General features: G+C 39.2%; 1 protein-coding gene across 1 annotated transcript in view; it reads right to left on the bottom strand.

The window, feature by feature from the left end:
• Window positions 1-663: 663 nt before the first annotated feature.
• The window catches only part of DCDC1 (doublecortin domain containing 1), a 436,509-nt gene continuing 421,175 nt past the window's right edge, over window positions 664-15,997 (bottom strand). Inside the window, 3 exon segments of the mRNA XM_041722357.1 lie at window positions 664-1,425; window positions 12,679-12,788; window positions 15,537-15,687. Coding sequence (XP_041578291.1) covers window positions 1,363-1,425; window positions 12,679-12,788; window positions 15,537-15,687 — 324 coding nt within the window. The 3' untranslated portion in view covers window positions 664-1,362.

Below are 15,997 nucleotides of genomic sequence, written 5' to 3'. Positions count from 1 at the left end.
TCCAAGGAATGCCCCAAATTAACAACGCTGAAGTTTATATTTCCTTCCCTTTACCCATTTAAGATCCATAGATGCAAAAATCATACTCAAAGATGATAAGAAATCTTCATGGTATATTGTTTTTGAATGTAATAAGATAACACTACCACAGCGAACGTTAGCATTTGCTTCATCTGATCTGTATTTTGAAACCTTCCATTGAGAGGTAGGGATCCTATATCCCCTAAACCTTAAAGATGATCGAAATCAGAAATATCTTCCCTTATATCCGAAGTTCTTTATATGAAAATTCGCAGATGTTTTGCAGGTAGGTCTGAGAACTCCATGAAATCGTATGAAAAAAAAAGTTCTGTTTTGTATGTGTATTTTGTAAGTTTACGGCTTTTTAAAAAAATCCTCAGAGGTAGTATATGGACCAAAACAGTTTGAGAACTCCTTTGCAAAGTCTACTGAGGTTTTAAATGTTGTCAATTCGTATATAAGTAATTTCACATCATTTTAAGATTGTTTTCGGGGCATCTGGCTGGCTCAGTCAGTAGAGCATATGACTTTTGATCTCGGGGTTGTGAATTCAAGCCCCACACTAGGTGTAGAAATTATTTAAGAATAAAATATTTTTAAAAAAAGATTTATTTTTCAAATTTGTATTTTAACCCAAAATGTATAATCATCAAAGATATGCTTTAAGAATATAAGATGCCATCACATTTATTTCATTTGTGCAATTTTGAGAAGTGTTTTTTGCCTCTGAAAAGCAGAAAGGACTATCCAACTATAATTCGGTTTAATTTGACTCTGAGGATGTAGCTCCTGAACAGCTGACTGAAATGAAATTCTATAAAGCAGATCCTCTATTCCCACTGTACTGCCGTAACTTCAGTTTGTGGTCCAGCACAAGAGTGAGAGATGGCTGCACCCCACCTCCCCATAACATTGCTCTGGCAGTGGGACTGCTGGGCATTATTGCCGAGTCCTTGTGGGCAGAGCCTTGTCCCAAGTAAATAAAAAACAAGGGTCTCTAGACTCCAGGCACTTTCCATCTAGTTGGGGAGACAAAACATGTGTCCAATATGTTATGCAACTTTTTCCAACAGGTCTCTCTATAGACTGGAAAAACTAGACAATATATACAAGATTTTACTAGAATATAAAGTCTCTGTGGCTAACGCTGCCTTTGATTATGATATGTCCTCTTATTAGTTTGTAGATAACTTGTAGCTGATTTATCAGTGCTGGTAATTCTTCAAAATCAGTGAAAAATCCAGTTATTTTGAAAGATAAATGTTAGGACTACTTTTCTAAGTGAACCACACAGAGTTCTTTTGTAGAAGAGGATTTTCCTAAATTCGAGTCTTCAACATTCTAAATAATTGACCTTTCCATCATAGTCTTCTGTTTACAAATAGGTGAAGAAAGTTTTCTTTCCTATAAGATAGAAAAACAGAAATATATATATATATGTATACATACATACACTTATTTATATATACAGACATATATATATATGAAGTTCAGTAGAAGTTGCTATCTTGAAAATATTTATCAGAATAGGTCCATTAAAACTTGATAAGGTTTGTAAAATTTATAGAGGCATTCCCTTCAAGGCCTGATGTGAGTTATGAAATCTAATTTTGTTTTCATAGCTCTGTGATAAAATTTTATCAATGTTATAAAAAGGGGTCTTTACTAAGACTGACCGGAAATCTGAACTATCTGGCCAGGCAATAAAAACACATTCCTTAGCTGCAAAGTGTCAGACAAGCAAGGTGTAACTGAAATTGATCGAAGTCTCCTTTTACAGTTGAGTGCATTCACTTTACCTCATAGGATAATAGTTTTTTTTTAATGGTTTTTCCATTAATATCAGACTTCAGTGTTAGTAAGAAACAAGAAAGACACAAAAGGGAGAGAGACATGCCATCAAGAAAGAATGTTGCAGTCTTTAATGGTAGAGCACTTGAGCTCAGAGGAAGTGCTTATGTGGGTGAGGGGTGGGACTTTTGTTTCAGACTGTTATGGGTTGAATTGTGTCCCCTTCTCCCCAAAATTCATATATCAAAGTCCTAGCCCTCAGTATCTCAGAATGTGTTGTTATTTGGAAATACGGTCTTTGCAGATGTATTTAAGATGAGGTCATAGTGGGTAGGGTGGACCCCTAAACCAATATGGCTGGTGTCTTTATAAAGGAGGGACATTTGGACACAGGCACACAGGGAGAATGTCATGTGAAGATGAAGGCAGAGATTGGGGTCATGATTGTACAAGCCAAGAAACAGCAAAGATTGTCTGGCAACCACCAAACAGATCATTCCGTTATATCCTAGAGAGGGAACCAAATCTATTGCCAGCTTGATCTTGGACTTCTAGCTTCTAGAATTAGTTGTTATGGTAGTACTAGCAACTAATACATGGGTGAATAGAGCCACTGGGGTAGAGAAGTAAGACCCCAGATGACTTGTGTCCTGAAGAGTAGGTGAGGGCGACTCTCATGCAAATAGCAGTGCCCCTCCCACTGTAGGTTGGTCATCCAGACATAGTTCACTTTGCCTAACTCAGGTGTCATCAGGAAAATCTTCCAAACAGGCAGTGACTAAACCACGACTCCCTTGAAGGCATTCAGTAATCTCACTTTCAGAATTACTGATACCAGTAACCTGAAATTTTTACAAGCTTTGAGATTTAAATCAGAGGTTTGTCACTTAGAGGCTGGTGACTTTTTAAAATTGTATTTGTTACTATTTTTTAAATTTAATTCCAATATTGCTATCATACATTGTTATATTAGTTTTGGGTGTACAATATAGTGACTCAACAATTCCATACATTACTCAGTGCTCATGACAAGTGAACTCTTAATCCCCGTCACTCACCCATCCCCCCGCCAGCTCTGGGCAAGATATTTCACCTCTTAGATGCTCAGCTTCCTCATAAATAAATACAAAAGTAGAAGGAGAAAAAATATCTATTTCCAAGAGTGGTTATGAATATGGAATGAAACAGATGACAACAACAGTGTGAAAGTCCAACATGGTACCTGGCATGTATATACATTCTATCAGCATTAGTGCCCTTCCCCTTAAACATTTATGATCTTACTGATCTGTATACCAAATATGAAATGACTTGCCCAACAGTGCAGGAGGCAAGACTCAGTTCAGGTGTTTGGAAGGACGTTCAACGATCCTTCCCTGGAAGGAACCACCTCCAGTCCTTGGCCACCACTAAGTTGTGCGATGACCTCCCTCTGTTGCTTTGGTGAAATTAGGACTGGGCTTCTAAGGGTGAAGATGATTTGGATGCAGGTCCTAGTGAATACCTATAATAAGGCTTTGCCAAGCAGATGGATAGGTTTCTTGGGGTCAGCTGGGATTCTGGCTGCCGCAAATCTTGTTGCCCAGTTGTATCTCACAACTGAATCGGAATCAGATTTTTGAAGTTGGGTGGAACTTTAGAGATTCAAGAGTCTACCTTCTTTATTTATTTATTTTTTTTTACCTTCTTTATTTTATAGAAGAGGTAGCAGCAGTTCAGATGGGCGCTTGGCCAGTTAGCATGGAACTGAATGGTCTTATGAACCACAGTCTAATGTTCCTTCTATTCTTTTGTGTCCCCAGTAATAACAATGTTACCCCAGGAATGGAAGAACCAGGATAGATCTAAGGCTATGTAAAATATTCTCAGAATAAACATTTACCATTAAAGAGAAATGTGGCTTTAGGGGAATCAAGGTCCTTCCTAGCTCTGTCATGCTTAGGCCAAGACAAGATGAAAGCAGATTTCAAAATGGTGCTGCAACTGCCATTTGGTAAAGGGGTTAGGGCGCATCAGTGCTTTTTAGTACCTACTCAGGAGGAAGTGAAGTTTGTTATCTCAGCTCCCATCACCTAGCTGCCCCTGAAGGAGCCCATAGGAGTTTCAGAATGGGCAGAGGAGGTGAGGAGCAGTGACCCTTGTTTGAAAATCTCCTAAACTGGCTGACTCCCATTTACGTGCTGTTTCTGGCAACAGAGATCAGCCTGGGCCACTTCTATGTCACTGAGTAAATATGCTGGAAATTATTACTATTTCAGACAAATGTTTAACTATTCTCAGATTATCTATGACACCACAGGCCAAAGTCACAGCAATCTAACCGAAGAGTGAGTTTACTTTACTTTGTGATTTATGGAATGAGAATTCTAGGCGCTCTGTGGGACTAATTTAATACGAAACATTCAGATGTCTGTCTTATAATGCCATTTATCTTTCCTTAGCCTGCCCGCACCGGGGGGCACGTGGTTCAGAGAGCAGGCTCTCCCTCCTCAGCCACAAATCATCACACTTGTGAAAGGGGGTGACATGTCTTCCCTTCCAAACCGGGCTGCCTGCAACAGAGGCAGTTGAGCAGTTAAGGGTTCATTTGGGCACTGATGGGAGAAGAGTGTTTTCTACTCCATTAGACATTAGGAGCATTTTGAAAGTTACGGTTGGCAAAGAAAGGATCTTGATCAACCTTGTTTTGGTTTGCCTTGTAATGAAGGAAATTTAGGCAGGCTATACTGTCTTAACAAGTACAAGACATGTTTTATAAGAAGTTTATGTGGTATTTTATGGATTGATGTGATAATGCATGTCTTAGCTCAGGTTGCTACAAAAGTACCATAGGCTTACAAACAATAGAAATTGGTTTCTCACAGATCTGAAACCTGGATGTCCGAGATCAGCATGGTCATGTTCTGATGAGAGCCCTCTTCTGGGTTGCGTACTACTGGCTTCTCATTGTATCCTCACCGGGCAGAGAGCAGAGCAGATGAAGGAAACTCTCCAGTGACTCTTATAAGGGCACTAATTCCATTCATGAGGACTCCATCCTTATGACCTCATCTGCTCCTAATTTCCTCCTAATACCATCACATTGGGGTACAGGGTTTCAACATAATAATCTTTGGGGGGACACTCAGTCCAAAACAGTGCGTGTGAAGAGCAGAGGGTTTTACAAAAAGTAAAACTCTGATTCAATGTGTATATTAAAAAGCAGGTTTTTAACCGATCAGTTACTCTAAATCTTACATCCATTCAACAAATATTCATTAATGCCTGTTCTATAGCAAAGAATATTCAAGCACTTGGAATATAGTTGTGAACAAGCCGGGCTTACTATCAAGGAGCTTAGAGACCAGTGGGAGAAAAAAATACATCAACAGTGATAAGTGACACGCAAAAGGGGCAAAAGAGGCAGGTGGAAGGAAGCTTCAAATAAAGATGGGTGTGGGGAGTGGCCAAGGATAATTTCCCGAGAAAACTATAGGAGAAGAATGTGCAAAGGTATAGAAATAAGAGAACACATGATTTGGGGGGAACTGAGGGAATATCTAGGATGAGTAGGGTGCAGATCTCTGTGAGCAAGGAGGGAGAAAATAGAGTCTGTACAGCTCCAGACACAATATTCCCAAGGGTGTTGGGTTTGCTCTTTATTTTAATGACAAAGGCAGGGGACGGAGGGCACTGCTGAAAGATTTTAAGCAAGAGAGTAACATGACATGATTTTCATTCCCAAAAAATCATCCTGGCTACAACTGGGATAAAAAAAAATGAAGAGGAAGAAGCCTGGGGTTGTACAATGGCTAGTTAAAAACCCTTCAGGATCATCCATGTGAGCAAGGCCTGCAGTAAGATAGTGTAAGTAAGCAACTTCAAAAGACTTAAAAATCCACAAATGAATCCATTCTTTCTTCACAACAACAGTTGGAAATTGGTGCAGTGAAAATTGCCCTTTGTTGTTGAGTCTTTTCCTGAGCCAGGATCTGGAGTGCAGGGTGCTGTTGATACTTTCACGTGCAGCTGCTGCCCTCTGCTTCACTGCAGGAGAGAACTCCTCCCTGAGAAGCCTCTTAAGTACACAGCTTTAGCTCCACCTATAGTTGTGGCCCACATCAACTTTGTCATGGGAACTGGGCATTATCTAACAGATAATACTACTCCATATGTGTTCTGGAGCATAACAAGGATTTATGACTCAAACACAGCAGACCATTGTCAAGTCCACTGAACAGAACTCACATTTCAACACTGAGAAGTTGTTAGCCAGGTTTGCCTTGCAGAGGGGGAGGGAGAAGAAAAGGGGGAATAAAAATTAAAATCCACAATGGAATTCAGCCTATCAAAATGACTGCATGAAACAAGAGTCATGAAACAAGAGTCAAGGAAAGGTCTGATAAAGGTTTGGTATTCTGAGTTGATTTGGAAAAATTTTGTGGATACCACAGTGCCTTGAGTTTTGGATGCCAGGATATCCCTGCAAGATCTACATCCTCAGACAGACTTGGTTGTATTAGGAAGCGTAACTTGGAGTTCAACTGGTATCCATCCTGATATTGTAACCAAAGTCACAGATTCCAACCTTAAGTTTGTGTTGCCTATATAGCAAAGATCTCCCCCCATCAAGGCCAAGTTTGAGGGTGCACCCAAGAGCAAGCCTCTCAGTGACAAAAGAGAAATAGTGACAGCCTAGATAATTCCATTATTAATTTCATCCCTCAGTGGTGAAGAGAGAAAAGGACCAAAACAATGGCAGAACTATGGTCTATATGAAAAATGCCTTGGAGCCCTGAATGGCAGCCATGTCCACTGCTCTCTGAGGAAACCAACCCACATGCTGCTTCAACAGGCAAGTTGTGCTTCGGATAATGTGATCCCTGACATCCTAATCGAAAGCAATGAGTTAAAGGCTGACCTGAAGCCATTCAGTCTTCTATTAGAAGACACAAAGAAAGTAATTCAGATGGTAGAGTGGCCCTGGAAACAAAAGAAATATGAAGTGAAGGCAGGAGGCAGAAACCAAGAAGCAGAGTTGAGCGTCTGCCTTCAGCTCAGGGCGTGATCCCGGGGTCTAGGATGGAGTCCCGTATCGGGCTCCTTGCAGGGAGCCTGCTTCTCCCTCTGCCTGTGTCTCTGCCCCTCTCTGTCTCTCATGAATAAATAAATATTTTTTTTAAAAGAAAAAAGAAAAAAAAAAAAAGAAACCATGAAGCAGCAGAGGCCCTGAACAGACAAGTGTACAGCAGAAGAGCCTGTGGAGAAGTAGAAAATTCACAGCAGAAGCAAGAAGCACCAAGAAACAACCAACTCAAGAGCAGGAATAGCAGACTACTGGGTGGCCATTTGGACAAAGATAGACCAGGCATCTTGAACAGAGACCCCCATGAAGTTTGTGTGCTGGCTTCCCTGGGCATTCTCACTTCCTTGATTATCCTCCCAACAAATCTCCATCACCAGAGGTAAACCAAGTATGTTTCTATAACTTGTAATCTGAGTGAGCTTAATTTAATACACAAGATCTAATCCAGCTTTCTTGTTAGCTCCCTTTAGTGGTTTCCCACTGCACTCAGAAAAGAAAAATCCAAACTCCTTAGCATGATCAGAAGGACCTCCACAATTTCATGCCCACCCCTCCCACCTCACCTTATGGCTATTGATCCAACATTCTAGGCCTCTACACTATCCAAATAGCCACACACCTTTGTATGCTCAGCACCTAGAATAGAACAGAGAGTGCCTGACTATGTATGTGTGTGTGTGTGTATTTGTGTGTATATATATATTTGTGTGTATATATATTTATATATATGTTTGTTCTTCAAAGAACTAATTTTGTTTGTATTTTCTAACTCTTATAGAAAGTGTCTGCCTCCCAACCTACATGGATTTCATTTAGGGAGCAAGAGAACTGTCTTGGAAATTAATTTTTCTAAGAGCACTTGTTATTGAACTGAAATAATATCCTGTGGAATTTCACACTCTTAGATGAGCCTGCCAGGGATGTGGGTGGCTCAGGCTTCCATGTTAACTAGACTTAGAGCAGTCATAAAGAGTTTTGGCCTCCCTTCCTAGCAAGCAGCTCCTTCAGTGGGGAAAGGGTCACTTTGGCAAATAGGACCCCATCCTTGATCTAAAGTACTCTCTCTTTGAATATTTAAAAATGACGAGAAAACTCTAAGAAGCTTGCTATTTTTCCCCACCCTCAAAATTACTCTGCTGCTTGATATATGCACCATAGCCTTGACATTATTCCTATGACCTTTAAAATAGCAAGATGTTATCAGTACTGAAGGGAGCTTAATTAACATGGGAAGCTCCATACCTCAGACTCACTTATTTTGCTTCCAATGTCTGGGTCCTGATTACAATCTCCGGGTGGTTGGTCTTGACCCAAGAACATTTCCATTATTTCTTAAGGAAACAGTGATAAGAGAACATGAGGACATTCAGACTCGAGCCCTCACACGCACACTCAAGTGCTTCTTTGCCTTCATGCTCCAGTGTTCTTGAAACTGGTCCTTAACACCTGAGCCATGCCCAGCTGACAGTCACAAAATTCCTGGCTGAGTTCCTCTGAGCATGATCAGCTAACCACTCTCCATCCCTAGGGCTTATTAAATGCAAACTGCCTGACTCACCTTGGGCATAAATAATAAGAATCTCTCTGATCAGCCCGGGACTGGGTTTTATCAAGCTCCTCAGAGGATCCTTGTGTACATGAAACTTTGAGAACCATACTAAGGAAGCAACCCTGCTGATCCACAAATTGCTCCAGAAAGGATTGTTTTTAAAATAAAAGATGGAATTTAAAGACCCTTAGAAGAGAAAAGCAGGATAGACTGAGAAGACCAACAGGCAAGGGGAGAGAAGAAAGGAAGGAAGAGGGGAAAGAGGTAGAAATGAAGAGAGAGATATAATCCGATCTCATACTTTGGGGGCACCAATCCTATCAGTTCTGGGATATTCCCTCCTCTCCTCCATTCCGGTCCAACACGGTCAGTGCAGTTCTTTACAGAGTATGCCTTTGGGAAATGTCCTACAAAATACTGCTTCTGGTGGGATGTAGGGTCTGACAGCCCAACTGCTTCAGTTGGTTTGACAGAGGTGACATCTTGAGAGTTCACACCGTGGCTAAATTCCTGTATTCATTCCCAGGTTCGAAACTTCTAGGACTGAAGAGCCAGGACCTATTGGATCCAGTGGTTGTCTGAACCTTATATCTACCCTTAAAGTGGCACAGGAATACAGCAGGCAATGAATTATAAAACATCCAATTCAGAATCACCATTTTACTTAGATAAATATAAATATAATTTCTTGTCTTCTTTCTTTCTCCCTCCCCCAACCCAGTTGCACCATAGGCATAAGCACTTCCTCTTCCCTCATCTATTTCTATTTGCACATATGGCACAGGGTGACAGCCTATTGATGGTAGCTTCATATTACAGACTCACAGAATTAGAAAATACTGTAGCTGGCAGCAGGCACCCACTGTACAGCCACGTTACACAGTCCAACCATTTACCTTCATCAGCACTTACCTCACTGGTGGTCTTTGTTGATCTTCTTTGCAGCTACTTATGGCCAAGCAGCCCCGAACCATGCCATTGATGCAAAATTTTAGTTTATTGCATTGAGAACAAACAAAACTGCTGCTCTTTCTGCTTACTTAGCCTTAGGAGGCGCTTGAGATGCGCTCAGAGACAAAAGGGGCCTGGGACCATTGGTTTAATAAAAGCAGCTGAGGATCACCAATGGGTCCAAATGCCATTTAATTGAGGACATTTGCATCTGATTTGTGATGACCTGGAATAACACAGATCTGTGGGGTTTGATCACTCTCTTCCAAATGATGCCAGAAAAAAACTGCTGCCTCGGTGAATCACAAATCTCAATGATACTCAGCACACCTGGGCTATTATTAAGGATTAGCTCATAAACACAGCAATAGCCACTAGCCACAATTTCTAAGTGATTCTCCTGTAAAGAGAACAAATTTACCTTTCCCTTTTTGTTGTTTTTTTGCTTTGCTTCCTTAATCCATAAAAAAATTGAGTTACCATGAGCAATCAAAACAGAAATGGAAATTCAAGGCCCTTGCTCTATAAGACTACCTTTACATTTTGAATCATTACTAATAAGTCCTGGTTTGCAAAACTGACATAAGTACCCAGATAAATGCTTCTTATTTGTAGAACGCTGTCAATCAATCTCAAAATGTCTTTCAAACTTTCAGGCATGTTACTTTTAGTCAGCTGGCTTAGAAACATGCAGCGTCACCCCAACACTTCATCAGGCAACACAAGCTAGAGATGGGCCAGAAACATACAGAAAAGTCCTCCTGAGGACAATCACAGATGCTGGTACACTGTTGATTAACATCTGGATCACCTTAAGGGTGTTTGCGAACCAGCAGGAAATAAATTTCTGGAGAAGGCCATGGACTTGAGGATGGTTGTTTTAGTATTTAATAAGAAATGGTTTCCAGTTGATAGGAAAATATTGAAATGTGACTTATATATACGAGGCTGATTCAAATTTGATAAACATGTCCCCGAAGGAAATTACTAGGTTTATTAAAAGCCTGGAAAAAAAAAATAAAAGCCTGGGGAGGCTGGACAGAATTGCAATAGCCTTATCCTGTAGTCCTTGCTGAGGTGGAGTAACTGCTCCCCAGTCCACCTTGCAACCGACCAAGGAGGAGGGTCAATAAAAAGGAAAGAGCAGGGCTGCTCTTGGTCTGAGTTAAAAGTGGCTATGAACTGCCGAGATACCCCGTGCAAGCCGTCGTCCACGAAGTAAGTGTTGCTGCCTTGCTGGTAAAATGTGATGTGTTGATGACTGTTATATTACATCTAAAATCCCATTTACTAGTAATAGAAAAGTTCAGTTCAGAGTTTTGCCTTATGTCTCCTGGTGCTTGACAGAGCGTTGTGTGATATTGCCAATTTTCGCTTCAGGCGTATTCACATGCAACAGTGAAGACTTCACAAGAATTTGCACATTTGATCCAGGGTGAAATTATGCCATTTTCATAGCAAATCAACTTTTCTTTGGCAGCAAAATGATAGGTACTTTTGCACCTAGAGAAATCCCTTTGTTTTCAAGGAATTTTGAAAAAATAAAAAACAGAAAGTTCTTTGTCTACAGGGACTGTGATCCAGTCAATCTGAGCAGAGGCCCAGCAGGTTAAGAATTCTGTTGTCCTGCTTTCTGACCTGGAACACGTTCCTTAACCTTTCTTATTTTGACTTTCTTGAAGAAAGAAAGAAAGAAAGAAAGAAAGAAAGAAAGAAAGAAAGAAAGAAAGAAGAAAGAAAGAAAGAAAGAAAGAAAGAAAGAAAGAAAGAAAGAAAGAAGAAAGAAAAAGAAAAAAGAAAGAAAGAAAGAAAAGAAAAGAAAAATGGGAGTCGCACACAATCTTTTTCTCCTCTGTGTTACAAGGCTGTTCTGGGATGCCTTCACGTCTCTAATATTGTGCAACAGTGTCTGCAAAAGGGCAAACTGCTGCGGATATAACATGTGAGATTTCACCTCAATGTGTTCTCCTTTTAGCGGTGTTGGGGGCAGCAAGAATTTATTCATGCAGTCCTACTGATTTGCAGACTGGGAGTAAATACTAGGCTTTTTGCAGCGACTACCAAGAGCCCCCCTTCAGTAGACATGATCTACTGCATCACATTAAAGTGGTGGATTGAGGAGAGAGCCAGCTGAGCCATTCTGTACACACCTAACCAGGTTGCAATTTATATTCAGACAGAGCTGTGAGTGGCTTTCAGAGGAAGAGAGAGAAGAACATTTGTCTCGAAATTTTCTAACAGGACCGGAAACCAAACTCTGCTTTGTCACTGCTATTTAAAAAAAAAAAAAAAAAAAAAAGATTCTTTCTCCATTGCAGGAAGAAATTAACAGATAAGTAGGAAGTTTTCCTCTTCCTATAGCATTGCTTCCTAAGATCACTAAGGATTTCCCTTGATTCCTAACATGACTTTTCTTTTTAATAGTGCGTGTATCCTTTTCCTACATTCTGTATTTGAAGACACAGCCTATGACTTCTGGTTACTGAGCTTAGTCTGGAATTACCCAGCTTCACTTTTGTGAAACATTGCTGCATTGCTCCTAGAGGCCAAAATGAAGGGAAGCTGGAAGAAGAAAGATTGATTCATGTAGTATTCAGTAGCCACCAGTCATTTCATTTTTAATCAGTAAATGCAGGATTTTTAACATGGAGGTTTGGAAAATATGGTGGCTGAACCAGAAAAATGTCAGTTTGGGTCAAATTTGATGTTAGGTGGTCAAACAATCTATTTTATTATTGAATTATATATATATATGTGTATGTATGTATGCACACAGACATACATACTACTTGACCCCACTAAATTATATATTTAAACACACACAATAAATTTATTGACCCAACTAGATTACTTATATAAATATAAAATGTATTTATAATAAATAAATATAAATTATATATGTGTGTATGTGGGCATGTGGATGGGTGTGTGTGTATGGATATATATGGATATATATATGGATACATATATATATAATATTACTTGACTCCACTAAATTATTTTTCAATAATAACAGTAGTTTCCTGTTTTTGTCTGGAAGAAAATACATCTAAGATAATTATTTTACTGGCATTATTTTGTCTAGCTTTGTTGTGTTTCCAGGAACATATTTCAGGCATCAAATGCCATTCTATGTAAGATGTGGAGGGTAATAACTTTTTTAAAAGATACTATACAAAATTAAAAAGGATTAATAATTGTCATATCGTAGCAAGCATACGAGTGCATACACATAGGTTACCCCAGCAAAATACAGCACAAAATACCATGGCTCTCGTAGAAGTTAACTGTGTATATGTACCGGAAATTGCAGCTTGTCAGGTTGTGACACCACAATGTTTGTGGCTTCAGGGCCCTGCTGCCTTCGGATTCTGGCATAATTTGCTCTGACCTCCATCAGTTGCTTTAACTCTGTTAAAAAGATTATTTTGAAAGACATGTCAATGTATTTATAGAAAGTAATTAAAAATCCAAGACTATGAAAACTCAAAGATCCCTCAGAAATCCTTGAATCCCATGCTGGACTCTCTCATTACACACTTGACTTGCTTATCACATCAGATACGTGTTAACACTCTTTGGATTTCTACAGAATGGCAGTTCTGGAGAGGGCTTCTTTCCAAAGCCTGAATTGGAGGCTAACCTGGGAGTGGTCTAGAAATTGAACCCACTGTAAAGACGGTAAACACAGCAGTTAGAACAGGGTTCCAATTCGGTGACAAACAGCATGAAGCACTCTTTTAATTTTGTTGGGGGTTTGTGTGAAAGAAACCATTCTAACAGCATCTTATTTGTTTTGCCAAAACAAATCCATTTTTCAAAAACCCAGTGTGATTCTTTGATGACTAACTTTCACATGCTAAATGTTTGTACGCTACAGTACATAAAATAAATTATTATAGAGTGGTTGGTTTTGTAACTCTCAGGCTGCCTTATTTTCTACCACACAGTTAAGCTAGTAGGTCACAGCACAATTTTAAGTGGAATGATTACTTCAGTGTCCCTTCATAAATGTGTGTGTGTGTGTGTGTGTGTGTGTGTGTGTACGTGTGTCTGCTAGCAACATTTCTCTCTTTTTTTAAAAAACATTCTGAATATTCAGATTGCTACTTAGTGACTATTTCTAACTTAATTATTTCAGGAAAAACAATAAATGGAAACTCATATAGTAAAATAAGTTTCTGAAGAACAACTTAATTAAACTCTTCTATCAACTGGATTTCCTAGAACACATATCACCCATGGAAAAGAATTAGGAAAAACCACTAACCTTTTCACCATGAAGGTAACATGGGAACCTACTTCCAGAGGAAAAGAATCAACTTTCACATCAGAGTCATCCATGTGGTTACAGAATTGAAGGTGTAAAAATAAATGTTTGTCTACACAGCCTTGTCCAAGGTCACAGAGCTCACACAGAGCAAAATGGTAGGGAAAGCAACATTTGCATTTCCTGTTTTCTCTCTATGCTTCAATTTTTATTGGTAACAAGCTTGCTTCTGGGAAGGGGGCCTGCATTTCTCTCTGTGTTTTGGGTACCCTTATGGCCAGTTGCCTGAAGCATATTTAGCTCTATTTATCAGAAAGGCTCAATGAATGCGGTGAGGCCAGGAGGGTAGGGGACAGGCAACAGAAGACCATCCCAAGAGAATGAAACATTAAGCATAAACAACAAAGAAACTGGATTACTGCACCACTTGGTTGTTTACTATTCAAATGTACTGTAATATTTCAAGTGTGTTCATATGCCTGATTAGATTGAAAACTCCTTGGGGAAGGAAACTTGGCTTATATTTCTTTTATAGGGCTACATAGTTTGGGAACACAGGAAACTGTCAACTAATACTCACTAATGATCAAACCCCTATCATTGGTGTGTCCTTCTAAGTAACCCTATAATGAGGATCACCAAGAGCTTGGGTGAGGGGTAATGGTGAATGATGAGGACAACAGTGTACAAATACAAAGATTAGAGCCTCTTCCCTGATGTAGGATGGCATTGGAAGAATATTTATGGTGTCCCTCAGAACAGTGCTAGGCATCCCAATAAATCCTTGTCTTCCTACATTTCAGTCTTTATTCCTATACTTTTGTTCTGGGCTAACTGTAAAGATATGACTGCTGCTGTTTTAAAAGTTTCTGTTTATGTACCTTACATATAACATAATAATAACAATTTTATGGTGACTCTTAAAAGAAATAATCTAGTATTAGTTATTTTAGGCATCCCAGGTGATACACTTTCTAATCTTTTGATTTCCTTTAAAGTGATATCATGTTCTTCAGAATTCCTGAAAATTATGTCTTTGTTTAATGTGTACCTATCCCCTAGAAAGGGGCTTTAAATTCCTCAAACAAACAGGATAAAGGGCAAGAATTGGTTTAATAACAAATATATGTTCTTTTCCATTTCTACCACTTCTAAAAGAAAGTTAGCAGAAAATAAACATAATGACATATTAAAACAAGCATATATTTATATATTATTAGAAAAAGAAATCTGCAGGGGTGCCTGGGTGACTCAGTCAGTTAAGTGCCTGACTTTGGCTTGGGTCATGATCTCAGGGTCCTGGGATCAAGCTCTGCATTGGGCTCCCTGCTCAGCGTCTGCTTGTCCTTCTCCCTCTGCCTCTCCCATGCTAGAGTTCTCTCTCTCTCTTTCAAATAAATAAATAAAATTTTAAAAAAGAGAAATCTACAAACTGTATAGTTGCTATTAATAAACCCTTAAGTTTTAAATAACTTGAAAATAGGAAGTCAATTGCTTCACTTTCCTTCGGGTTCATGCTAAGGGAATACTTTCAAATGAGACTATTTAGAATTTCTGCAAATAAGCCTCCTGGAGAAGGCTCAAGACTAACAGAACTTTGATTGAATTCTTGAGAGCAAACAATGTCAATGGTGAGTTTCCAGCACAGAAGTATATAAGTTTAACTTTAATAACATGGAGTTGGAAAGTGTGGAGGAAGATAATTATTAAAAAGCATCACGATAGGATATAAAATTCAGAAAGCAAGCTCTTTGAAGAAAAGATTGAATGCTTTCTTTTTTTTTTTTAATTTTATTTATTTTTTATTTTTTTTTAATTAATTTTTATTGGTGTTCAATTGAATGCTTTCATTCTTCAAAATCTTGATAGAAAAGAGACTGTCACCCTACCCTTTTGAGTTATAAAGCCGTGTCCTGTGGACACACAGATGACCATGTCTCGCTCTACATCATCCCATGAGTGAATTGGTTCTCCATCTGGAGTGTACAGTGTTCTGCCTGGCTGGGCCATTTTAAGACGAGAGGTGCAGTCATCCAGCAGCTAAAACACAAAAGGACAGACGTATTGGATTGAGAAATGTCACAACATAATTAAGTCTTAAAGAATCAACTACTTTAAGACAATTACTATCCCAAGTTGAATATTTATTTTATTTGTGGGTTTTAGAAAGAGGTGTACAAGGAGATGGGAAAAAGAGCATATACAAGTTCCCCAAAGTGGAACTTCAGTGCTCTTAGTGGATTTTTCCTTGAAGTTCTCTTTATTTCCATGTGGAAGAAGGCTTCTTGCTGTTTCAGAAATGCCTAAATATGAAAGACCATGGCTTGAGAATCTAGACTTATCAGCATAG

The sequence above is a fragment of the Vulpes lagopus genome, chromosome 11, assembly GCF_018345385.1.
Source record: "Vulpes lagopus strain Blue_001 chromosome 11, ASM1834538v1, whole genome shotgun sequence".
NCBI lineage: Eukaryota > Metazoa > Chordata > Mammalia > Carnivora > Canidae > Vulpes > Vulpes lagopus.
The sequence above is the reverse complement of the archived record's forward strand: the minus strand, read 5'-3'. Positions and strand labels throughout refer to the sequence as shown.